At 42.7% G+C, this 26,848-nt stretch overlaps 1 protein-coding gene across 8 annotated transcripts in view; it reads right to left on the minus strand.

Annotated features, from left to right (window-relative positions):
* The window catches only part of MSI2 (musashi RNA binding protein 2), a 945,687-nt gene that overhangs the window by 218,236 nt on the left and 700,603 nt on the right, over positions 1–26,848 (minus strand). For all 8 annotated transcript variants that reach the window (XM_082244675.1, XM_082244672.1, XM_082244671.1 and 5 more), the window contains one exon: positions 10,823–10,937. In XM_082244675.1, coding sequence (XP_082100801.1) covers positions 10,823–10,937 — 115 coding nt within the window. The remainder of the gene's footprint in view (positions 1–10,822; positions 10,938–26,848) is intronic.

Here is a 26,848-nt window from a genome sequence, read left to right on the forward strand (position 1 = left end):
CCCTGCATTGACTATCAAGGCTTGAATGTGGTGACAATTAAAAATCGATGCCCCTTGCCCTTAATATCTGAACTGTTTGACAGATTGAAAGGTGCCTCCATTTTTTCTAAGTTTAAACTCAGGGGTGCATACAATCTGATCCGGACACGGGAAGGTGATAAATGGTAAACAGAATTTAACACTAGAGATGGACATTACAAATAGTTACTTGGTTATGCCCTTTGGTCTGTTTAATGCCCCAGCTGTGTTCCAAAACTGTCAACAAAATCTTCAGGGATCTGCTATATCAATTTGTTGTCATCAATCTGGATGACATTCTCATCTTTTCTGAAAACCTGGTTGTTCACAGAAACCATGTCCAGATTGTACTCCAGCACCTTAGAGAGAATAATCTGTATGCCAAGTTAGAAAAGTGTTGTTTTTGTTCTGAGGTACTGTTTTTAGGCTGTTTTGTCTCTAATTTGGGTCTTCGTATGGACCCTGGAAAGGTCTCGGCCATTACTAACTGGCCTCTCCCTGCCAGCCTCAAGGCGACACAACACTTTCTTGGGTTCACAAAATATTACAGGTAGTTTTTTAGGAATTTCTCTTACATTGCTGCACTGAATATCGCCTTGACCAAGAAGGGTGGGAATGCCAAGGAGTGGCCTCCAGAAGCTGTCTCTACATTCCAGGAGTTAAAACAGGCCTTTGTTTCTGAACCTCTCTTGAGAAGACCTGATCCTGGGGAGCCATTTTTTATTGAAGTGGATGAGGAAAGACATCAACCATGTGTGTTTTTCTTCAAACATTTTTTTCAGGCAGAAAAAAATTACGCTATTGGTGATCGGGAACTTCTTGCAATTATATTGGCATTAGAGGACTGGCGTCATCTCTTGAAGGGTTCCTCTGACTCCATAACAATTTTCACTGATCATAAAAATCTTCAGTACTTACAGAATGCCAAATGTCAGAATCCCAGACAGGCCAGGTGGAGTCTTTACTTTTCCCATTTTAATTTCACTATTACGGTACAAACCTGGTTCCTGCAACAGTCAGGCTGATGCACTCTCTAGGTCTTTTGACACTCTGGATGAGGAGCCAATCTCTGAACCTGAGCCGATCATTCCTAAGTTATGCATTCTTTCCCATTCTACCACTCTGGAGTCAAATTCCTCCTGGCAAGACCTTTGTCCCCACTGATCTAAGAGCTAAGATCCTTCATTGGGGATATGATTCCAAGGTGGCTGGCTATGCTGGATTCCTCTGATTCTTCCTTCTCATTAGTCGCCACTACTGGTGGCCTACTTTCTGTTCGGATGTCAAAGGCTACAGTAAGGCTTGTCATGTCTGTGTCCAGTCTAAATCCTCCACTTAAGCTTCTGCTGGTCTTCTCATGCTGTAGCCCATTCCTAAGGAGCCCTGGCCTTACATTGCCATGGACTTTTTCACCAACCTTAAACTGTTAGAGAATAATTTGGTCATTTGGGTGGTAATCGATCGGTTCTCCAAGATGGCTCTTTTGTTCCTCTTCCTGGTCTCCCTTCTGCTCCTGCTCTGGTTCCCATTTTTTGTTTGAGAAATCTTCCGCCTCCATGAGGTTCCTTCCCATATTGTTTCTAACAGGGCTGTTCCAATTCACATCTCGCTTTTGGAGAGCCTTTTGCAAATCCCTCAATGTTATCCTGGATTTTTCCTCTTCTTACCACCCTCAATCCAATGGACAGTTTGAGAGGGTTAATCAGGAATTAGAGGTCTTTCTCCGCACTTTAATCTCTGCTCATCATGATGATTGGTCCTCTCTACTCCAGTGGGCAGAATTTTCTCACATTAATCAAGTTAACATCAGTTCTCAGAAGGCACCCCCAGCTCCCTCTTCCTTTGACCTGTTCTCCAGACATTCCAGCTTTGGCTACGGTTCAAGAATTATTCAATTCCTTTTGGGGTGACGCTCATGATTCCCTCCGGGCAGTTGCCAACAAATTCAAAGGTTTTGCTGACTGTCGTAGGTGTAGGCCGCCTTCTCTACAGCCAGGAGACAAAATCTGGCTTAACACCAGGAACATCAAGCTCCAGGTTCCTAAGCTGAAATTTTCCCCAAGATTCATTGGCCCATACACTATGATTTCTAAGCTAAATCCGGTTTGTTTTAAACTTCAGTTCCCTAAAAGCCTCAAGATTTCAAACTCCTTTCAGGTTTCCCTTCTGAAGCCTTTAGTCCTTAATAAATTCTCTCGTCCTCTCCCTACCTTGGTTTCCAGTCTCTGAGGATAATCAGGAGTATGAAGTTAGTCAAATTTTGGTTCTGTAAAAGCATTCTTCAGTATCTCGTGCATTGGAAAGGTTTTGGTCCTGATGGATCCCTGCATCTGATGTCTTTGTGCCTCGTCTTTTGAGGAAGTTTCGTTTGAGGTTCCCCTCCAAGTCTGGTCTCTGTGTACCTGACTTTGGCTCGTCCTGACCACCCCTGTCTGCTTGTTGCCCTGACCTTTGGCTTGCTCTCCCGATTATGCCTTGTTGCTCTGAACTGCTGCTTCCTCTCCATCCACCAGAGCCAGCTGTGAGCATGAGCTAGGAGACCCTGGAATCAGCTGCAGCCAAGTCCATCCTCACCATAAGAGGCTCTAGTGAAAACCTGCTGGTTTTTAGATTCTGCGCCCTAGGGAATCTTATGCACTAGCTCCCTGTCCAAGACCATGGCTGCGACCCTATGTAGCTGCTTCTCTGTGTCATCGACCCTCAACAGTCAGCTGTTGGGTTCACAACCTCCGCGGTGCGCTCCCCATCACTTGATCGAACAGGTGATGCTGACAATTATAGACCCATTGTTTCTTTGTAAGTGAGCAAACTTACAAAATCTGCAGGGGATCAAATATCTATTTTCTCCACTGTAGTTATCCTGTAGCACTGCACTGAGAAAAATCACACCAATACAGATCTAGAAACATTACACCTCACAAAAACTTTATCTCCTATTTCTGTCTCTCATGAGAATATATTTTGCTTTTAAGATGTATAATTTTAAAGGTTAATTTGCCGTACCTTAAATTTTTTTTTAAATTAAATCAGAAGCAGTCTCAGTGTGAAAAGCATACCCAAAGTGTGGAATAGGGTTTTTTTTTTTTTTTTATAATGCGGGAATAATAATCAAACTCATCATATAATGGAGCCATGCAGAATATAAGCACATTCTGAACGTGAAGTGAGTTAGCCGCTAAAGAAAACCTGCGTTGCAGCCAGTGGTGGCAGGGATTCCTCCACAAAGATTTAAGTTTAAGATTTAAGTCGAAATTCAGCCAGTTCAGCCAGGGCTAGCAGAATTTCAATCCATATGTGGCCACTGTGGTTGAACAGAAGTCAATCTATAAATCAGCTTCTGTTCAACTGTTCTGTCAGATATCTTTGCTCGATTAGCGCCGCAGGAATTAGGCTGCAGCGCTGGTCAATGTATTCTGATGGCAGAGGAGTCTCCCCGCTCTCAGAATACGACACAGCAGGGAGGATTTCTGCATCCACATCAAATGTGTGGATGGAGGAATAGGGTCCGATTTTTTTTTTGTTCAATCTGCTGGTTGAATTAAAGAAACTAATCCATGTATAGGGATGGGCTCTCAGGCGTGCTCAGATCGTAGTCCCAACCCACCTGAGCAACCCCGCCAGAAATCCCTCACTGCACACCACTAATCATAGGCAGTTAGGCATTTCTCAGCCTGCAGCTGCACATACACACGCTGCCTATGATTGGTAGTGTGCAGTGATGGATTCTTGATGGGATGGGACTACGATCCGAACACGCCTAAGCCCATCCCTACCCATGTATGGCTAGCTTTATTTTTCCCTTCAAGGAGACAGTTTTTGCTGCCCCTCTAGGCATGTATATGTTCTGAATATTGTCCCATTCTTCCTTCCCCCCACTGCCAGAACCCTATTTAACAAAGCAGAGCATCCAGGTCAGTGGGAGCACATGACCTTTTAATGTGACAGTGGTTTGGCCTAAGTGGCCAATTACCAGGCCCCAAACACTATCAAATGGGAAGGCGATTGTGTGACATCTTGCCCAGTTTAAACTCTGGCAACAACTGACACTGGAGCTTAGAGAGACTAGAAGGCTGCAGTGGGGAGGTGGCAAAAGAGCATAGCTTGGTAAGAAAAGAAGCTTAAGGAGTGAGTAGAATGGCAGACTGCTGTATCAGGATTTTAAGGTAATTACACTCCAAGCATTTTTAAGGAGAGCAGATACTTCTGTCTGGAAGACCTTGAGGTACATACTCAAAATTGTACCTGCATTTTACAGTTTTTTTTATAAAATGTAGATTACAGTGTGAAGCCTGTCATGTCATGCGGGGGTGCTCCATACACATTCATTCTAACAAATAAGAGGAACAAAAATGTATGTAGTAGGAGTAGGATTTTTTTAAATGTCCCTGTTCCATTTTATTTTAATTTTCTTTAGACATTTTTCTTTAACCACTTGTCTATCAATGTATGCTCATAAATGGCATGATAGACAAGTGTTTAACTTAAGCTCAGCTTGCAACCAGCTTTAAAAGTTGGCGAAGGTATTTTGGATAAAAGTGATCTAGTGGCTCTAGAGCCACCCAATCACTTCTGGAGGGGGTCTCAAGATGCAGTGGTTCTTGGGCTCTAACATTCCTCTGGTGAGCCCAGGCTCATTAAAACCAGATTCCCCAGCGAAAGCAGGATGAACTCAGGGAATTTGGAGGGCAGGGAAGACATTGGGCGTCTAAAAGTCCCCAATGTCTCCATAAAGAGTACCAGTCACCAGCCCATGCGATCACGTAGGTGGTTTTTTTTTTTTTTTTTTCAGGGGAAAGCGCGAACGCAGTCCCCCACTACCACAAATTATGCAGTCGAGTTTCCCGAATTTGGGGAAATCACAGGGGTCAGCACAGCCGGAGTGCAATGGCTGAGCCTCGCCCTGGGAGAACCACCTTCGTGATCATGGTATCTCCCCTGCCAGGTAAGTAACGTAGGTGGTTTGTTAGCCCCTTTGTGATAGTTAAAAGTAAGAAAAAAAAAAAAGTTAAAAAAATTAAAAATAAATATAATTTTAAAACATTTTAAAGCAACCCTGTTACCCGTGTGCACACACCTCATATAAAAACTGCAGCACAGGGTGAACAAATGTATATAAACATCAATTGTGACGCACATGTGGGATACTGTCGCAATCATCAAAAGCAAAGGTAAAAAATTCTATGGCCATAGTTCATGGTTAAGTCTAAACTGATACCCTGTAAAGGCTTTTAAAGCATTGCTTATGGAGAATTTTGCTCAATTCCCCAGGCGCGTTCAATTTTAAGACCTGATATATTTGGTTTTGAATTACTCAATGCAACTTAATCTTTTATATTTAACCAGAATATGAGTATACTATTGTTTGTTTGCACTAGCATTCATTTTAGTTTATTTCTTGCTGAAAATATGCATTTGATAAATAATTGCACAAAAATTGTGCAATATAAAAAAGAAAAATCGCAACTACCACCATTTTATTCTCTGGGGTCTCTGCTTTTAGAAAACATATGTTTTTTTTTGGTTTTTTTTTTGGGGGGGGGGGGTAAATATAGTACATTTTAGAAAAAAATGCAGATTTTAACATGTTTGAAAAAAATGTAATATTGCCCTAAAAGCCCCTTTCCAGGATATATTTTACCACCTGCTCGCTGCTACCTCCCACCCCCTCTATCTGATTGCTGTATTAAAAAGAAAAATAATCCCTATTTAAATAACCTTTTTTACTCACCTTAAGCCAAGACCATGTGACACTCTACTCCTCTTCTGTTTCCTTTCTGCTGGAGATCCTTTTTCAGGTTTTCATGTAACCGCCTATAAAATGGCTGGCAAAGATGTCCTCTTGGTAGGGAGAAGAGGACTAACATTATTACAGGGGCCAGCAGGGAAGTGGTAAACACAACACTGAATTGACAGTCCCCCCACACTGGGAACCAACAGTGGCAAAAAACCTGAATGAGAACCTATGTGGGTATTGCTGGTTTAACAAATTAAGAGGGGAAACATATAGTTAGGGTGGGTTGGGGAGGCAGCATTGTTAAAAAGTTATCATCCTGGAGTGGGGCTTTAAGATGTAAAAATGGTATCTAGGTTACCTGCAATGGTTTTAGTGTAAAATAAATATAACAAAAATAAATAAAATATTGTGAGAAAAAAAAATGATAGCTTGTCTCCCTTGTCTCTTACTAGGGACTCAATAGAAGAGCTTAAATAGCTTTTGTACACTATATTCTCAGAAACAAAATGGAAGCCCTTCTGGATTTGGTTTATGAACACACAAAATTATGCACTGAAAAAAACAAGACTTTAAAAACAAACTGAAAACATTGAGTAGTATTACCCTGTTCTTTGTGATGCTGCTATTCACAACTAAATCATTTTTTTTTTTTTATGGATTTAACAGGCCCATAATATTAAGAAATTTCAACACCACACATAAACCATATAAAAAAGCTATTTTATTTAAAAAAGACCGTGGAGCTGTCAAAGCCACATTAGGAGATGAGAATAAATGTGTGACTCAATTTCTCTCCAGGAGAAAGGATCGTTTTAAGTCAGAATGAACATACCGCATCCTTCATCATTCTATTTTGGTGAATAAGAGTAAAACAGTCTATTTAAGACATCCATTTAAATGCAAATTTGGATATCCCAGGAGGAAATGTTAATCATTTACAAGGAAGAGAATCTTTAAGACCTTTCTCAAGGCAGAAATGCCAGTTGGTTGGCACACAAAGCAGAGCCAGGCTCAAGCGTTGCCAGACTGACATAAAAACAGAGAACTAAGTTAGGGAAGAGCTAAAGATTTGCTTTAAAATAATGCCAAAGGAACGCTGGGATCTATTTTAAACTGTAGCATGCCAGGCTTAAACCCCTCTGCTCCTTCACATGCTGATGTGGAAAAGAAAAATATTCCAGTATTGCCCAACAGAGCATCTAACTGCTTTTAAACACCCAAACATCTAAAAATTACCGTTATTTGCTTCTGATAAAGTATGGATGAAAAATTTAATAGGAAAGGAACAACTTATATTTTCTATTACAGATTTGCTTTAGCGATGCATTACATAATGAACAACTTTTCTATAATTATAGGTTGAGGGGAAAATACAGTCTGTATATCATGGGATAAAAATTACATATGAGCAAATCAGAAATTGTAGTTATAGTACATGGAGTTTGACTAATAACAAAAATATGTCTCATTAGATGTCTCATTTTCACTTGATTCAGTCTGATTTTGCACTTCAATCTGGCGGTCTAATTTTCCTTTTAAAATCAACCAAGTTCAAAGGAATAAATAAATAAAGTTCACTGACAATTAAATCTTACAGTGGGATCAAGGTAAGTAGCTTGTGCTCTTCTCTCATCAGAAGGACGAAACGTGGTATCAGACCCCTGCCCTTCTCACTAACTTGTAATAAAGAACTGGCCAATCTCACTCCACACTTTCACTTAAGCAACAATACCACTCTCAGCTAAACCCTGCACAAAGATTTTCCAGCTTGCAGGACCACAATCTAGGTGCCAGCAGCCTAAGAGCGTTTGTCACTGGGTTAAAGTGTTTGTAACCTTAAAAAGTAAACTCACTGCCAGCCCCTCTCTTGTATCTAGCCATAACATATAGTGTAACTGCTTTTTTAAAAACAGAATTGAAATACCTTTTTTTCTGAGATCTTCAGGCCGATCCCGTGACCTCCGGCCGCTCTTCTCCTCCGATCCAGGGCTACAGCTCGAAGGGCCGAGAATTCCCTCTGACGTCAGCCATGAAGGTCACATGACCACCATGCTGGCTGCTCAGCCCCTCCCACTGTAGCGTGTGGCTCAGAGTAGGATTGCGGCCGGGAGTCACGTGACTGGCCTGAAGATACCTGAAAAAGGTATTTAGGTGGTTTTGTTTATAAAAAAAAAAAAAAAAAAAAACACTTACACTGTGCAATATGACTGGATAAAAAAGAGGGTCTGGCAGTGACATTTTTAAAAGTTTACTTTATTACTAATAGCGGCAAAAGAGGGGACGGAGACATCTCACACAACACACGCAGCTAACAGGCAGGCAGGGAGGGGGAGAGAGGAGAGCTGCGGATGACAGAGTCATGTAATCTGACCACAGAAATCAGGACTTAGCAGCCATTATTACTGTGGTGAGCACATAGAGGGTGGACACAGGAACAGGTGGGATCAGACAGGTTTTTTTTTAAAGCTTAGAGAGGGTCAGGTTAGACAGCACAAGCACTGTGCTGTTTACCCTGCTATGAGGTAACAGGATTTATTTATTTATTTTTAGGGTTACAACCACTTTAAGTTAATTAGGCAATTAACCCTTTAAACGCCAAACTGCCCCAGATAGGATCAGCCTATTACCCGTTCACAATATTAGCAAGAACAATTATGAAAAATAAACATATGTACACACACTGTCACAACAGAGAGGTATGTTCAGAGGTTTATCATGCAGTACCACTCTTCAAGAGACAGGGAATCTTTTAGTTTGCATTAAAAGCTTTAGAGACAATTTCAACACTTTTCAAACTAGGGTTTAATAGTGAAAAGGTCAAAGTGGTGGAAATAAAATATTTACAGAAAGAGGGTGTTACAAATAAATAATGAGACAATAACACAAGAGAGAAATACAAAGAAATGAAGATTACTTAATGTCCTGGTTTGCAGAATCCAATGAATAAACAAACACGGTACTGTGGCTTTTCCGGTTAGGTGTTCAGTAGTTTGATGGTAAAACGAGAGCCGTCAACTTCCGGCGGAGCCACCTTTTTCTCTAATATCACGGGGGTGTTATCAGAGACCATCAGACAAATTAAGCGGCTGAGGAGTGACCATGGAGGTGTCACCATGTTTATGACCTCGTCTGAGATACAGTATTCCATAAGTATTCATATCTCTGAATGCCTACTGTTTACAGACTGCTAACGTGCATATTATTGTCCAGTGTGGAAGTTTCTTCGGAATTAATATAAATATGGTAGGTTTCAGATGTCTACTTTACCTATGAGGGATAAGGGGTGCCAGCGGTCCCCCGTATGGTCTGACCTAGGGGTGTCTAGACTTAAAATGTTACAAATTAACCGAGGAAAGTAGATATGTCATCATTCTGGCTGTGCTATTGTTATTTCATGAGTTATCACATTTGCTGAAGTTGTAGAGTCTTGGCTGCTAACCAGTTTAGCAGAAATGTGGATTCCACTAAGGTATTTATGAACCAATGTCTGTTAACTCTCTAGTCACTCAAGGTTTTGAATTAGACAGTTTTATGAGGGTGCCTAGAGAGGTCTGTGCGTCTGATCAAAGGAATGATAAGAAAATCCTGGCATCAGTTAACGGGTGTGTATTCCATAAACTGAAGGAAGAGGAGGGGGAGCACTACAGTTATGTCTCTGGTTCAACACCGAAAAGATAGTCACAAGTGTAATGGCTATATTTTGAACACCCCTTGCTTTCTTTTGGGGCATCTTTTTGGTCAAAAGGGAGATTATTATTATACAGGATTTATATAGCGCCAACAGTTTGCGCAGCGCTTTACAATTTGAGGGAAGACAATACAGTTACAATACAGTTCAGAACAGGAGGAAATAGAGGGCCCCATTGCTTAGTGGGATGTCAGGAGCAAAGTCAAAGCCTGTGGTCTAAGTTCCAAGGATCCAACAATGCACATTCTGGTAGACATACACACACTATAGTTCTCGTTTTTAAGACCCGGTATTAGGTCTTTTATGCCCACCTAAAAGTAGTATTTCAGTTTTAGGCCAACAGTTCTTGCTTTTTATTTGTCACCCATGGCCTTTTGGGTTTTCCCATCAATCCTAAGGGTTGTTCTCCAGGATGGGGTTGAAAACACTAAACATAAATAATTGACTCAAGGCCATTATAGTTTCCCTTAAACAAGAGAGAAGACTTTCTGCACATTTAAAGTGATTGTAAAGTCTCATTTTTTTCCTATAAAAATAACAAACATGTTATACTTACCTGCTCTGTTGCAGTGGTTTTGCACAGAGGAGCCCAGATACTCCTCTTCTCAGGTCCCTCTTCTGTGATCCTGGCCCCTCACTCCTGTTCAGTGCCCCCACAGCCAGCAGCTTGCTATGGGGGCACCCTAGCTGAGTCACAGCTCCCTGTGTACATTCAGACACGGAGCCCCAACCCGGCCCCTCTCTCCCCTGATTGGCTAGATAATTTTGATTGACATCAGCGGGAGCCAATGGTGCCGCTGCTGTGTCTCAGTCAATCAGGAGGGACACTCTTGGACATCGCTGGACAGAGAGGGACCTCATGTAAGTGTTGGGGGGTGGGGCTGAGGGGGGCTTCTGCACACAGAAGGCTTTTTAACCTGAATGCATAGAATGCATTAAGATACAAGAAAAAAACTTCTGCCTTTACAACTCCTTTAAGGAAGAGCACACAGGAGAACAATAGTTTTCCACACACTCATAGGGTTACAGCACTTTAAAACTAGTTAGTAATAAAAAATCCAGCTGCCAAAATTGTACTCCCAACCAATTCACAAATTTTGTGTCCTCCAGGTTCTGTAGACTGTAAAAAAATGCTGTAAAAAAATGCTATGATGTGTTTCACTTGGGGAAACCATGGAAAATAGCTACACAGTTTGACATTGCGATGGAAGAGCTGACAAAGATCTCCAGAGGAGATAAATGTTCCCATGGACAGAACAATGCCAAAACTGTCAAATTCCTAGGTATTGAATGAAAATCATAAAACATGTTTGAATATCTTCAGATATTTAATTGCTCATAAAATGGTTTGCAAAGCTGTTAAATGATATTAGGGTACTTACCCAGCATTCCCATCCCCAACATGAACGCATCCATGGTATAGGGTAGTCCTCTCGCTCTGCCTCTTGTACCAGGGGGAAACATAACTTCTTTAGGTTGTGCTTTCTTACATTCTACCTACAGAGTGGAAATAATATACATAAGATGTAACTGCATTTCTTGCAAATGTCAAATAATAAATCTGAAGGTAAAAAAAAAATTGCATTATCGTTCTCACGTGACATTTACTGCATACATAATAGTTGACATTAGCCAAATATAAGTTGCCTCATCAAATACTGAAAAACAAAATAGAGACAGCCTATTTGCATATATGTAGTTACAGAAGTTGCAAATATGTTGATAAAAAGTATACAACCTAAAGTGTCTGTGTAGCCAAATCTTTTTTTTTGGCTACAGTAGAAAAAGGAAAAAGATAAAATCCTCATCAAGCTGTTCCCAATCAGGTACTGAAAAATTTGTCCTTACCTCCTGTTCTATTGACAACACTAACATTCTACATTTCCCATCACTTTCTGTCTCAGGGACAATGGTCACCAGTTGCCAAAATAATGTTTATAGCTGTGTAGAGGCCACACAGTAACAAAAGCTTCACAAAAAGTCTCTAACTCGTCCCTACTCTATAAAAAAAGCAAAGTTCTGGTGACCTATCATTAAGATGATTTACCAAAATTTTTAAGCAAAAAAACACAATCTTCTTGTTACTAAGAATTTTGAATCTGCTGAATTACACTGTCCAATAGCTATAAAACCCTGAGAAGCATTACTTGTCAGGAAGTGTTTTATCATATATTTATGTTACATTACTAATTTACTATTGCTTTCACAAATCTGCCAAGGCTGCAGTACCTCGTGAACACCTAAGTGGTCGTGCCAGCAGATTTATGAAGCTCTATTTCACTGATGCAAACCCAATGTTGAAGCTCCAAGTAAAAAAAAACAACTGATTCATGACAGTGGGTGGAGACTGTGTCTTCTAATGATCCACAAACTAGGTAGTAGCAGGTCACTATCTGATTTTGCATGCAGACTGCTTACTGTAAAAGAATAGGATTAATGACTATGTAATCAGCAAGGTCGAAAATATCTTAAAACTGCAAATTACAGTACTTTTAGTCTGAAAGCATAATTAACCAATTGCTGACCCCACTATAGCAGTTTTACTGGTACAGGGTGGCCCCTGTGCATAGGATCTTATATATATATACGCGTGATCCTGTCTTTCCGAGTAGGGGGCGTGAGCATGCGCTGCTGACGGCTCGCTCCCGCTGTGATTACGTGCTTCACACCCTGCAATCATCGAGCAGATAGGCAGATTGGAGGTTTGCCTATGTAAATAGGGCAGATCGCCATTCTGACAAGAGGGAAGCCATGGATCCTGTGTCTCTGCAAAGCATGGACTAGGATTCATGTCTTCCCATAGTAAAAGAACCTCCCCCAGTTTATAAAAACACTGGTCAGGCACACAGTTAACCTTTCGATCACCCCTGATGTTAATCCGTTCTGAGCCAGTGTCATTATTACAGTGACTGTGCATATTATTAGCACTGATCACTGTATTAGTTTCACTGATTCTCAAAAAGTGTCAGTTAGTGTCTGAATGTTCACTGCAATATCGCAGTCCTGCTAGAAGTCACTGATCATTACTAGTAACAAATAAATAAAAAAATATCCCATAGTTTGTAGACACCTTAACGTTTGCGCAAACTAATCAATATATGCTTATTGGGACTTTTGTTACCAAAAATATGTAGCAGAATACATATTGGTCTAAACTGATGAAGACTTTTTTTTTTAATATGTTGCATATTGTATCTATGCACAAAGAAAAAAAATGTATTTATTTTTTTTTAAATTGTCAGTCTTTTTGTTTATAGTGCAAAAAAAAAAAAAAAAAAAAAAAAAAACAGAGGCGAATAAATACCACCTAAAGAAAGCTCTATTTGTAGGAAAAAAGGCATACATTTTATTTGGGTACAGTGTCACAGGACCGCACAATTGTCAGGTAAATTAACGCAGCGATGCATCACAAAAAAAAAAGCCTGGCCAGGAATGGGGTAAATTTTACAGAGGTAAAGTAGTTAACAGACCAGAATACAAAAGACTTCTAGACGAAAGCAAGATGGAATTAATGACATGAACATGTGTGGTAGCAACACAGTGATCTTATGTTTGGTTTTTGCTCGCCCAACCAGCCTTCGCTGTATTTTTTATTAACAGTGTGCCAATGTGCCAACTCTTCTACACTGGACACACATAGCAGGGAACAGATCATACAACTTTGTTCTACCAGTGGTGTGCTGAGAGTAAGGCAATCTGCTAGAAACCATTATGCTGTTTTCCATACAGAACTGTCGCTGTTTAATAGGAGGGCATCCTTTTTGTACCTGCTATTGTTCAGGAGAGATTGAAAAAAAATTCTGACACCACAATCATTTTCTTATCTGGTTCACCATAATTTCAGGTTTAAATGTCACTTTATAACAAGGAAATTACTGACTAGTGATCATTAGCAAGTCATCCACATTCATAGTGTCTTGTGAAATAATACACCCTGTACAAGTGCTGAGAAGTCAGCTCTACATCGCTGAAGATTCTTTTTTATCTACAGGTAGGAAAATGAACAGCAGCAATTGTTCCACAGCATAATTTAAAACCTGAATTTTACAGATCGTAGTAAGAAATGGGTAACGAGACACAAAAGGCTAATATTTCTAATGCAAAGGGGACCATAGTCGACCAGATGTCTAACTACCCAACAGTCTTAGTGATACAGTTGAAGGCCATAGACAATCATGTCTCAAAGATGGTAACTTTGCCTTGTCCTTAAATAAACGGCACACTACAATGACTTATCATAAGGTTTTTCTTAATTTGGCTGACAAGTGATTGTGCTACAAAAGCTTTTCTTTCTACTCCTTTTTCTACATGGAAAAGAAAATGGCTATGGGGTATTAAAAATCCTTTTTATTATTGGTTTGGTGGTATGTAATATTCTAATTTTCTGAGATACTGAATTTGGGGTTTTCACTAGCTGTAAGCCACAATCATCAAAATTAAAATAAATAAATGCTTAAAATAGATCACTCTGTGTGTAATGAATCTATATAATATACTGCTCAAAGAAATGAAAGGAAAACTTTGAAAACACATCAGATCTCAGATGGGGAAAAATATCATGCTGGATTTCTATACTGATATGGACTGGGTAATGTGTTAGGAATGAAAGGATGTCACGTCGTTTGGTGGAAATGAAAATTATCAACCTACAGAGGGCTGAATTCAAAGATACCCCAAAAATCAAAGTGAAAATATAATGCAGCAGGCTAGTCCATTTTGCTGAAATTTCATTGCAGTAACCCAAAATGGTAATCACTAGTTTGTAGGGCCCCCACATGCTTGTATGCATGCCTGACAACGTTGGGGCATGCTCCAATTGAGAAGGCGGATGGCGTCCTGGGGTATTTCCTCCCAGACCTGGACCAGGGCATCACTGAGCTCCTAAACAGACTGAAACTTTGCGGTGTTGGATGGGGGAGGTGAGCGTGGGGGTCATTCAATGGTATCAATTCCTTCATACTTCAGGAACTGTCTGCATACACTCACCCCATGAGGCCAGGCATTTTGAGGAGGAACCCAGGACCTACTGCACCAGCGTAGGGTCTGACAATGAGTCCAAGGATTTCATCCTGATACCTAATGGCAGTCAGGGTGCCATTGCCTAGCCTGTAGAGGTAGGTGGGTCCCTCCATAAAATATGTCTCCCCAGACCATCACTGACCACACTCCAAACTGGTCATGCTGAACGATGTTACAGGCTTCTCCTGACCCTTTCACGTCTGTCACTTGTGCTCAGGGTGAACCTGCTCTTATCTGTGAAAAGCACAGGACACCAGTGGTGGACCTGTCAATTCTGGTGTTCAATGGCAAATGCCACTTGAGTTCCACGGTGCGGGGCAGTAAGCACAGGGCCCAAAAGAGGATGTAGGGCCGTTAGGCCACCCTCATGAAGTCGGTTTCTGATCTCTGCTTGGTCAGAGACCTAGTGGCTTTCTGGAGGTCATTTTGTAGGGCTCTTGCAGTGCTCATCCTGTTCCACTTGCACAAAGGAGCAGATCCCAGCCCTGCTGATGGGTTAAGGACCTTCTATGGCCCTGTCCAGCTCTCTTACAGTAACTGCCTGTCTCCTGGAATCTCCTCCATGCTCTCGAGACTCTGCTGGGAGACACAGCAAACCTTCTGGCAATGGCACGTATTGATGTGCCATTCTGGAGGAGTTGGACTGCTTGCACAATCTCTATAGCAGGGGTGGCGAACAAGTTCGACAAAAGGAGCCAAAATTTTAAACTGTGAGAGTCAGAGAGCCACACCACGCAGTGACCTGCCAATGATCGCAGAGTGCCAGCCACACATTGCCCCCAATGATCGCAGAGTGCCAGCCACAGCATTGCCCCCAATAATCGCAGAGTGCCAGCCACAGCATTGCCCCCAATAATCGCAGAGTGCCAGCCACACATTGCCCCCAATGATTGCAGAGTGCCAGCCACAGCATTGCCCCCAATGATCGCAGAGTGCCAGCCACACACTGCCCCCAATAATCGCAGAGTGCCAGCCACAGCATTGCCCCCAATAATCGCAGAGTGCCAGCCACACATTGCCCCCAATGATCGCAGAGTGCCAGCCACAGCATTGCCCTCAATGATTGCAGAGTGCCAGCCACACATTGCCCCCAATGATCGCAGAGTGCCAGCCACACACTGCCCCCAATGATCGCAGAGTGCCAGCCACACACTGCCCCCAATGATCGCAGAGTGCCAGCCACACACTGCCCCCAATGATTGCAGAGTGCCAGCCACACATTGCCCCCAATAATCGCAGAGTGCCAGCCACAGCATTGCCCCCAATGATTGCAGAGTGCCAGCCACACATTGCCCCCAATAATCGCAGAGTGCCAGCCACACATTGCCCCCAATGATCGCAGAGTGCCAGCCACACATTGCCCCCAATGATCGCAGAGTGCCAGCCACACATTGCCCCCAATGATCGCAGAGTGCCAGCCACACATTGCCCCCAATGATCGCAGAGTGCCAGCCACACATTGCCCCCAATGATTGCAGAGTGCCAGCCACACAATACCCCCAATGATAGCAGAGTGCCAGCCACACATTGCCCCCAATGATTGCAGAGTGCCAGCCACACATTGCCCCCAATGATTGCAGAGTGTCAGCCACACATTGCCCCCAATAATCGCAGAGTGCCAGCCACAGCATTGCCCCCAATAATCGCAGAGTGCCAGCCACACATTGCCCCCAATGATCGCAGAGTGCCAGCCACACACTGCCCCCAATAATCGCAGAGTGCCAGCCACACATTGCCCCAAATAATTGCAGAGTGCCAGCCACACATTGACCCCAATGATTGCAGAGTGCCAGCGATCCCCCGCACTTACCTCACGCAGCTTCTCTTCAGTCCCCGGCTCCCCGCGTCTCCGAGTCTTCAGTCCTCCCGCGGCGCCTCCTCCTCGTCCAATGGCACGGTGTTTGCCTTTCGGCTAATCAGGAAGCGGGAGGACCCGCTCCCTGATTGGCCAGGAGGAGGATCCGCGTGACAATAGTGAATTCTCATTCGCTACTGTGACAGAATGGGCGGGTCAGGGCGCACTGCTGCTCCCTGGCCACCACGTCTGCGGCTGCGCGGTCCGAGCGCGGGACATTCAATTGTACTGCGCTCGGACGCGCAGAGGGATTCAGCCACAGTATACTATAAGAGGCAAAGAGCCGCATTCAGTTCGGCCGGGAGCCGCATGCGGCTCGAGAGCCGCGTGTTCGCCACCCCTGCTCTATAGGGTCCAGGTATCACCTCATGCTACTGGTAGTGACACTGACCCTAGCCAAAAGTAATGAAAAACAGTCAGAAAAGATGAGTAGGGAAAAAATGTCAGTGCCTTCACCTGTAAAACCTTTCCTGTTTTTGGAGGCTGTCTTATAGTTGCCCATCTAGTGCACCTGTTAATTTCATTAACACCACAGAAGTTGAAACAACCCCCCTCCTGCTATTTAACTGACCAGATCAAAATACCAGAAGTTTAACCGAATTGATGCTATACTCTGATTTCACTTATTTATTTTAATTACAGAAATAAATTAACTTTTTGATGATATTCTAATTTTATGAGATGCACCTGTATAAGCTTTTCCTAAAACTCCAGGATAATCACTTTAGATTGTAAGTTCCATGAACAGGGCCCTCCTATTCCTTCTGTATTAAAGGGTATTGTAATTGTACTGTCTCCCTTTATATTGTAAAGTGCTGCGGAAACTGTTGGTGCAATATAAATCCTGAATGATAATATTAATAATCAAGCTGGATACGCAGTAAAAAAAGAAAAAAAAAAAAAAGAAGAAATCGGGAAGAACAATGAAAGACATATGGGGTTAGAGGAAAGAAATTCCATCCATCTAGACCAGTGACAGCCAACCTTGGCGCCCCAGATGTTTTGGAACTACATTTCCCATGACCCTCTGCACTCTGCAGTGTAGATAAACATCATGGAAAATGTAGGTCCTAAAGATCTGGGGTGCCAAGGTTCGCCATCACTGATCTAGACATATATGTGCACAATGTATCTATTTTTTTAATCATCATGTGTGCAGAATTGCTATCACACTGTATAGGTCATTTGCATATTAACATCACCTGATAAAGTGTAAGTGGATTATTTTTAAGGATCACATTTATTGCAGATAATGATTTTATGGACTCTATGTCGAGTCTGTGCTGTTACTGTACTTCAACTGATAGCCTTAAATAAGAGGATTGTTCTTGTGAAGAACAGCTACATGTAACAAAGCCATAAATATTGCTTAGTGATCATTACAAACGCTCGGAGAAATAATGGTATGTGGCAAAGTGTGGCTAAACATCTCACTTCCTAATACCCCTATCAGCAACAGTCTATTCATTGTTTTACAGATACCTGCTGCCTGTTACTAAGCAACTACATCAAAGGAAACCTCAAGTTTATACAATTTTCATTTAGGTAACAGAGGTTAACTCACTGTAATGTGATGATTTAAAACAAACACACCTACCCTTCACTTTTTACTGTTCAAGCAAGAAACCCAAAAGCTCAAAGGAAGAGCGAAAGCGAGAAACCGTTTTATTCCATACACTGACACATCCTGATGTGTTAAATATTTTCTTTGATACATTTCTCAAAACACCTCCATATTTTACAACCTCTGATTGCTAGACATCCTTTGACAGGAAAGGGGAAAGAAAATGGGATTCTTGACTTACCGTAAAATCCATTTCTCGGATGTTCATTGACGGTTACAGCTCATGATCTTCTTAACAATTGGGTTATATTGCCCCCTACAGGAGTAGGATACTAGGCAAAAAAAAGTCTGGCTATGCCTATGGGCAGTCCCAGGGGGTATACTCCATCTCTCTGCTATAGGTACTTAGTTTTGTTACAAGCAGTGTCAGAAGAATTACAACTCCACAGAGGGGTGGGTGCAGTGTCTGTCAAACATCAGAAAAATGGATTTTATGGTAAGTTAAAAATCCCAATCTCTGTGAACCACCAAGTAAAGTGAATGACAGGATAATGCCGACAATTCTGACACCTGTGCGCAAAGGTGATAGCCACCAAAAAAGGCACCTTCTGGGACATCGTAAGTATGGAAGACAGAGCACCAAATTGAGGTCCCAAGGTGGCAACAGAGACCGCACTGGAGGCAGTCAAGTGCCTAACTTCCTGATCAAAAGTACGTACCAGGAAGCATGTGGTCAAGGGCCATTGAAAGAAGACTGCTAAGGCCGACACCTGACCCTTAATAGTACTCAAGTTCAGTTTCTGCTCAACCCCCCATTGAAGGAAGGTCAAGATTCGAGCCACCGAAAAAGAGCGAGGATGAACCCCCAAGAGACTCACACCATACAATGTAGGTCTTCTACGTACGATAGTAGATCTTCCTAGAAGAAGATTTCCTAGCTTTTAACAGCGTTGGAATCACAGATTTAGACATAAATTCTATCCATCCGCACCTGGCGTTCAACAGCCAAGCTGTCAAAGCCAGCGACTGTAAAGCAGGATGGAAGATTGGCCCTTGGGACAGCAGATCCTTCCTGAGAGGAAGCTTCCAAGGAATGTCGGCGACCAGCCGCACCAGATCAGCATATGTAGCCCGGTGAGGCCAGTCCGGGGCCACTAAGATGACCGGAATCCCATCTGCCTCAATCCTGCGTAGAAGTCTTGGCAGAAGCTTGAGAGAAGGAAGGCATAGATCAGACGATAATGACCCCTTGAGGTCACCAGCGCATCTGTGGCGTCCGCCAGAGGATCCCGTGACTGAGCTACAAACCTCTGCACCTTTCTGTTGAGCCGAGACACCAACAGATCCCCCTCTGAGATGCCCCACCGGGGACACATCTGATGAAACACCTCCAGAATAAGGGACCACTCCCCTTGGTCCAAAGCCTGCCAGCTGAGATAATCCACCTGCGAGTTTCCACCCCTGGAATATGTACGGCGGAAAGGGCTGGAACAAACCGTTCTGCACACCTTAGAATGCCGGCTACCTCCAGAGCCGCCAGGACACTTCTTGTGCCGTGACATTGTCCGATTGAATGTGCACAGGACATTCCTGAAGACAATCAGTCCAATGTTCAAGGCACACTCTGGTCGCTCGAAGTTCCAAACATTAATCAGTTTTCTGGACTCTTCCAGTGTCCTGATCCCCTGCGCAGAATTTATGCAGAGGACGCCTTCCCAGGCTGGCATTCGTGGTGACCACTGTCCAATACAAGGGGAGGAAGGATTTTGCCCAGCCAAAGAAGAAGGGCCCGCGTCTACAATGAGGGTCCTTGCCCTTAGCAGCCTACAGAAGAAAGGTACTCTTCCCTCCATGAGACCTTTATGTCATCCAGGGTAGTACCAAACAGGCGATCTCCTTGAAAGGGAAGATCAGTTAGACCCTTTTAGAAGTCTGATCCGCAGACCAGCATTTGAGCCAAAGAACACGTTGAAGGACCACTGCCGAAACAGAGAGCCGAGCCACTAGGGGAGTCGCATCCAAAGTGGCATGACAGATAAACTGCAGCCCCTGGAACAGCTGGTCCACCAGCTCAGCATAGGCAGGGGGGAGCTTCTCCTCCTCAAGGTCTTGGCGCAAAAGCTTAGCTCATTCGGTCAGAGTCTGCGACATCAGGGCAATGGTGGATATCTGCCTCAGTGCCGAACCAGCCAGGGTGTACAAATTGTGGGCCACAGCCTCTGCCTTCCTGTCAGCCAGGTCCTTAAAGGCCGGGGATTCTTCAACTGGAATCATGGTTGCCTTGTTTAATCAAGGAAATTAAAATTATCAACCTACAGAGGGCTGAATTCAAAGACACCCTGAAAATCAAAGTTAAAAAAACGATGCAGCAGGCTAGTCCATTTTGCTAAAATTTTATTGCAGCAACTCAAAATGGTAGTCAGTAGTTTGTATGGCCCCCACTTGCTTGTATGCATGCCTGACTATGACAGGGCATGCTACTAATGAGACGACTGGTGGTGTCCTGGGGTATTTCCTCCCAGATCCAGAGCTCCTGAACAGACTGAGGTGCAACCTGTCGGCATCGGATGGACGGAAACATAATATACCATAGGTGTTATGTTTGGATTTAGGTCAGGAGTGCGTAGGGGTCATTCAATAGTATCAATTCCTTCATCCTTCAGGAACTGGCTGCATACTCTCGCCACATGTGGCCCGGCATTGTCATGCACCAGGAGAAACCTAGGATGCCTAATGGCAGTCAGGGTGCCATTGTCTAGCCTATAGAGGTCTGTGCGTCCCTCCATGGATATGCCTCCCCAGACCATCGCTGACCCACCACCAAATCGGTCATGCTGAACGATCTAACAGGCAGCTTAAGGTTACCACGGTTTCTCCAGACCCTTCCACGTCTGTCACATGTGCTCAGGGTGAACCTGCACTCATCTCTGAAAAACACAGTGGCAGACCTGCCAACTCTGGTGTTCAATGGCAAATGCCAATCGAGCTCCTTGGTGCTGGGCAGTGAGCACAGGGCCCACTAGAGGAGTCGGGCTCCCAGGCCACCCTCATGATGTCTGTTTCTGATTGTTTGGTAAGAAACATTCACATCAGTGGCCTGCTGGAGGTCATTTTGTCGGGCTCAGGCAGTATTCATCCTGCTCCTCCTTGCACAAAGGAGCAAATACTGGTCTTGCTGATGGGTTAAGCACCTTCTACGGCCCTGTCCAGCTCTCCTAGAGTAACATCCTGTCTCCTGGAATCTCCTCCATGCTCTTGAGACTGTGCTGGGAGACACAGTAAACCAGCTTGCAATGGCAAGTATTGATGTGCCATCCTGGAGGAGTTGGACTGCCCATGCAACCTTTATAGGGTCTAGGTATTCAAAAAAAAGAGTAAACCAGAACCGGAGGTCCTGTTCAACCCACTCAGCGCTTGTGTATTATGCAATACTCAAATAGAATGACAAGAAAACCACCTGTAAACGAACCAGGATAATGGATATCATGAGCCAATATTCATAGAAAGCTGCTGCTATATTATTAACAGTATCTAGAAAAGGTGCGTACAAGAACCAAAGCCCATATATGCACTAGCAGCGCTACAAAAGTCCTTATAACAAGGGCAGTGAATATATAGCTAAATTGGTTGCAAGTCGATCTTAATCAGTGTTAATCATCTGAGTTCATAAAAGCTGGTCATGTAAAGATGGTGAAAACAAAGTCTCTTATCCTGATGGAACCAGGTGGAAATGGTGCAGTATAAACACAGGGTATCTCCTTTACTTTCACCACAACAGCCTTCACCACACTGCTGTGCTCCCCCCTAGGCAGTAAACATGTACCCTTAATACTTGGGTAAAGCGCTTTGAATCAAACCAGTGATCCTCCACTGTCCAATGGCGATCCACCTTATATTCTCAGTCTCCGCTGGTAGAATAGTAATAAGCGCCTCCTCCTCTCCTCTCACATGAAAATAGAATGATAGGGACCCATAGCGTAACATGTACACACCAAAAACGTTTATTATAGTAAAAATCGCACTCACATGGGATAAAAGATTTTCAGGCAGAATGGTATACCAAGGTAATTTCCTTATCCTCCCACTGACAACGCTGTCTCCACTGAGCCGCACGGTCTGGGTGATCCAACAACCGGCTTCCCGGTTCGTGCCAAACTAGGACAGCGTGACGTGGGGCCTCCAAACGCTATGCCGGGTTACCCAGGTAGCCGCGTGCTCACGCCCTGAAGCCGTGAGTTTGGCGCGAACCGGGAAGCCGGCTGTTGGATCACCCGGACCGTGCGGCTCAGTGGAGACAGCGTTGTCAGTGGGAGGATCAGAAAATTACCTTGGTATACCATTCTGCCTGAAAATCTTTTATCCCATGTGAGTGCGATTTTTACTATAATAAAAGTTTTTGGTGTGTACATGTTACGCTATGGGTCCCTATCATTTTCTTTTCATGTGAGAGGAGAGGAGGAGGCGCTGATTATTATTCTACCAGCGGAGACTGAGAATATAAGGTGGATCGCCATTGGACAGTGGAGGATCACTAGTTTGATTCAAAGCGCTTTACCCAAGTATTAAGGGTACGTGTTTACTGCCTAGGGGGGAGCACAGCGGTGTGGTGAAGAATCTTGGTGGCTGTTGTGGTGAAAGTAAAGGAGATATCCTGTGTTTATACTGCACCATTTCCACCTGGTTCCATCAGGATAAGAGAATTTTTCACCATCTTTACATGACCAGCTTTTATGAACTCAGATGATTAATACTGATTAAGATCGACTTGCAACCAATTTAGCTATATATTCACTGCCCTTGTTATAAGGACTTTTGTAGCGCTGCTAGTGCATATATGGGCTTTGGTTCTTGTACGCACCTTTTCTAGGGTCCAGGTATTGCCTCATGCTACAAGTAGTGACAATGACCCTAGCCAAATGCAAAACTAATGAAAAACAGTGAGAAAAGATGAGTAGGGAAAAAAATGCCAGTGGCCTCCACCTGCAAAACCATTGCTGCTTTGGAGTTTGTCTCATTATTGCCTATCTAGTGCACTTGTTGGCAATTTCATTAACACCAAAGCAGCTGAAACTGATTAACAACCCCCTTTGATACTTAACTGACCAGATCAATATCCCAAGAGTTTATTTGACTTGTTTCTATACTCTGATTAAAAAGTGTTCCTATTTTTTGAGCAGTGTAAGAAATATGGCGGTCCTGAAAGATGGGCTGCTTCCACATTTTTCGGTGCGTTAAGACATTACGAACCTTGGCTCTGTCCTGCACTTTTCGTCATTAATTACATTTTCCGGGGCAATTTGCTTATTATATGTTAACATTTAGATAGTGCTGCACATTTTTCTCACATTAAAAAAAATAAAACAACATTGTCACTGTAACGGAACCGAGGTCCCACAATGTGCTTGGGTGATTCCGTTAGAATACCACTTCCTTCAGTCTTGAACATAGATATCAGATATATTAGCCGCCCCAATGCAAAACTAGCTGAGAATAGCTTGTATAAGATCTGGAGCATTTATTGAACAGACTTACACACAATATATACCACACACAGGTGAGGTGAGCCTGATAGATTATCATATGCAGATGAAATTGTATACCGAAACATAATTAACCTGAGCTATTTATCTAGCCATCTGGACAGAAACAATAGGTGAGTTAATTAACAATGAGACAGACATGCTTAACAGAAAACACATAACACCTCAATACACAGACAATAGCAGGAGACCACCAGTAATACAATGCCTGTCTCTTACATTGAAGAACATGGAACAGAGGCCAATGTGACCAGCTCTTTCAATGAACATGTTTAGAATCACACAGACCAGGAAACGTCTTCATGTTTTTCTTGAGAGATATTGTTGATAAATACAGTGCCTTGTTTTATATCTTTACGTTTGAAGCCTGAAATGTGGCAAAAGGTTAAAAAGTTCAAGGGGGCCGAATACTTTCGCAAGGCACTGTATAACTGTCCCATTTGAAGTAATCCAACCATATTCTCAGTGTCCATTAACTAGCTGTCCATAATTTTCTTGGTCACCCTGTGCACCCTGTCCAGGGTGACTTAGACATAAGAGGGGCCTAGGGAGCTGAGAGAGGGATTTCTCAACCTCTCTAAGGTAAGCTGGGTTCCACGGACCCCCCAACCATAGTGACTCCCATCACAGTCACCTTTTTTCATATTTTTTTTGCATACAGGAGCTGCTGATCTCCTCCAACCTTTTTCAGTCAATTTGCTGTCTACATGCCTTTGCTCCAGCACCAGACTGGCACGATAGACCATACCTGCACAACATGTGTCAGAATATCCACTTGTAATCTCAAACAGGGGACAGGATTAAAATGCAGTTGAACTACTAGGGGATGGTGGTCATCCCATTACAGGAAATGCTTGAACAAGGACCCTCATAGATTACTATCGCGCATTAACAAAATGTTTTGCTCATTAGTGCAGCCTATAATTTTCCAGCAGGTACTCACAATCTAATGTCCTTACCACACTCGTAAACACAATAATGGCAATTTTGGCAAGAAGCCAATAATCCCACTAGTTTAATTTGTGGGTATACATAACCTATGTCCATAGCCCCCAAAAGACACCATGCACTTAGTTCGATGCTGCCCCATCTATATAGGCCACTTAATATACTTTAATGCAAAAAGTATTCTAAAACCTAAGTAAACATTAAGTAAATGTGGTAAAAAAAAAAAAAAAATCTGTACAAATGCACAGAAAAAAATGTGAGGGTGTACAATGAAGCAAACTAGCATATACAATTGCCTTCTCAAAGCCCATACACATCATCATTCTAAATATCACAAAGTAATTTGCCCCACTACTCCCATCCTTTTATTACACATGCAAAGGATAATAATACAATCTTTTCTGCCTGGATCAACAATTAACAAGAAAATGCAGTTTGGATTAGCGCTGTCAGAAACAGTCACCCAGTAATTAGCTTCTGCAACCATATAACAGGCGACTGCTGATATCAGAAAGACAAGCGACGATTAGGATTTTCACAGCCCAGGAGAACAGACACAAAACATTTATAAACAGACGACACATGTCAATAGAGAAAATAAACTTTGAATCTAAAGCAGAATGCAAACTAATTCTGAGGCATATAAGTATACTACTGCAATTACCAGTGATAGTAGAGAGAAAGAGCAGTAATGAAAGATGGCCACAGTCAAACACAGTGCTGTTTAACCACTTCAATACTGGGCACTTTCACCGCTTCCTGCCCAGCCCAATTTTCAGCCTTGAGTGCTGTTGCAATTTGAATGACAATTGGGCGGTCATGCAACACTGTACGTATATGAAATTTTTATACATTTTTTTGAGACAGATAGAGCTTTGTTTTGGTGGTATTTAATAACCATTGGGTTTTTTATTTTTGCTAAACAAAAAAAAAAGACCAAAAATTAAAAAAAAAAAAGTTTTCTTAGTTTGTTATAACATTTTGCAAATATGTAATTTTTCTTCTTCACTGATGTGCTCAGGTGAAGCTGCACTGATGGGAACTGATAAGTTGCACTGATCAGCACTGATGGGGCTGCACTGATAATCAGGGCCATTCCTCACACAGACACAACGTTTGAGGTGAAAGGACTGCTGACAGCCCGCAATTCTGTTTACATGTGATCAGCTGTGATTGGACACAGCTGATAACATGGTAAAGGGCAGCTGTGATTGGCCCTTTAGTTCGATCTATGATCAGCTGTGTCCAAAGGACGCATCGGTCACAGACCACGCCCAATGTGCACCACAGGGGGGTGGGGTTCTGGGAGAATGTCCATGAACGCCCTCCCAGAACTGGAGGATTGCACTGCAGCCATCTTTCGGCTATAGGTGATCAGAAAGTGGTTAAATGACATTGATGGTGATTTGTGTAGAATATAAAAAAAAAAAGAAATGCAGCACAGTGGCTAAACGTTTAGCACTTCTGTCTAGCAGCACTAGGGTCATCGGTTTGAATCTCAACCACGGCACTACCTGCCTGGAGTTTGTATGTTCTCCCCGTGTGGGTTTCCTCCAGTATTCTGCTTCCCCCCCCCACTCCAAAATAAATGCTGGTAGGTTAATTTGCTACTGTATAAATTGGCCCTAGTATGTGTATGGATGTGAGTTAGGGACCTTAGATTGTAAGCTCCTTGGGGGCAGGGACTGATGTGAATGTAAAATATACCTATGTAAATTGATGGAGCTACAGAAGTACTTAAGACAAATAAAAAAAAAAAAAAATATATATATATATATATATGACAATTATACTGCTGGCAAACTAAAATTGCAGTACAGCTTAGCCTCTGACAAAAGAAAAAGACCGACAATTATTATCTTCCCCTTTGCGTCAGAACTAGAAATTAATTGTATTATGGCATGATAATAAAAAACCAACTAAAGCAGCAAGTTACTGGATCCCAAAGTTTAAATCTATCAGTTTTTTGGGCTTACGCCATGCTCCATACAATATCCATTCTGATGATATCCAAATATTAGGTTGTTGAGACAAGGACTGGGTTGGTTTCCTTCTAACAAAGTGTTATAGTAACACAGGACACTATGGACCGCCAAAGCAGGAACGAAGAAGAAAACTGAAAATGTTCATCATTAGTAATGTGTTATGTCTAATCACATTTAAACTAAAGATTGAAGTGCTTTGTTTCAGTGTTTTAAGCTAGAAAGCTATTTAGTTGTTTTTCATTTCTCACCATCTCTCAGCAAAGCTTAAGAGATTCGGCATCATGCAGTTTAGGGACAGGAAAGCTTTAAGGGACAGCAGAAACACTGTCTTAATTCACACTTCCTAAAAAAAAAAAGATGAGTTCTACACAGTAAGACATCCATACCCTGACAAGACAACTATTGTTTGTGAAGTTGTTTGCTTGGCACATACACTAAGTATACTTAGTGCCACAAGAGATTCCATAATATTGCTGCCTTTTGGAAGAAGCTAGCAC

Source organism: Pelophylax lessonae (genome assembly GCF_965119305.1).
Source record: "Pelophylax lessonae genome assembly, chromosome: 2".
Lineage (NCBI taxonomy): Eukaryota > Metazoa > Chordata > Amphibia > Anura > Ranidae > Pelophylax > Pelophylax lessonae.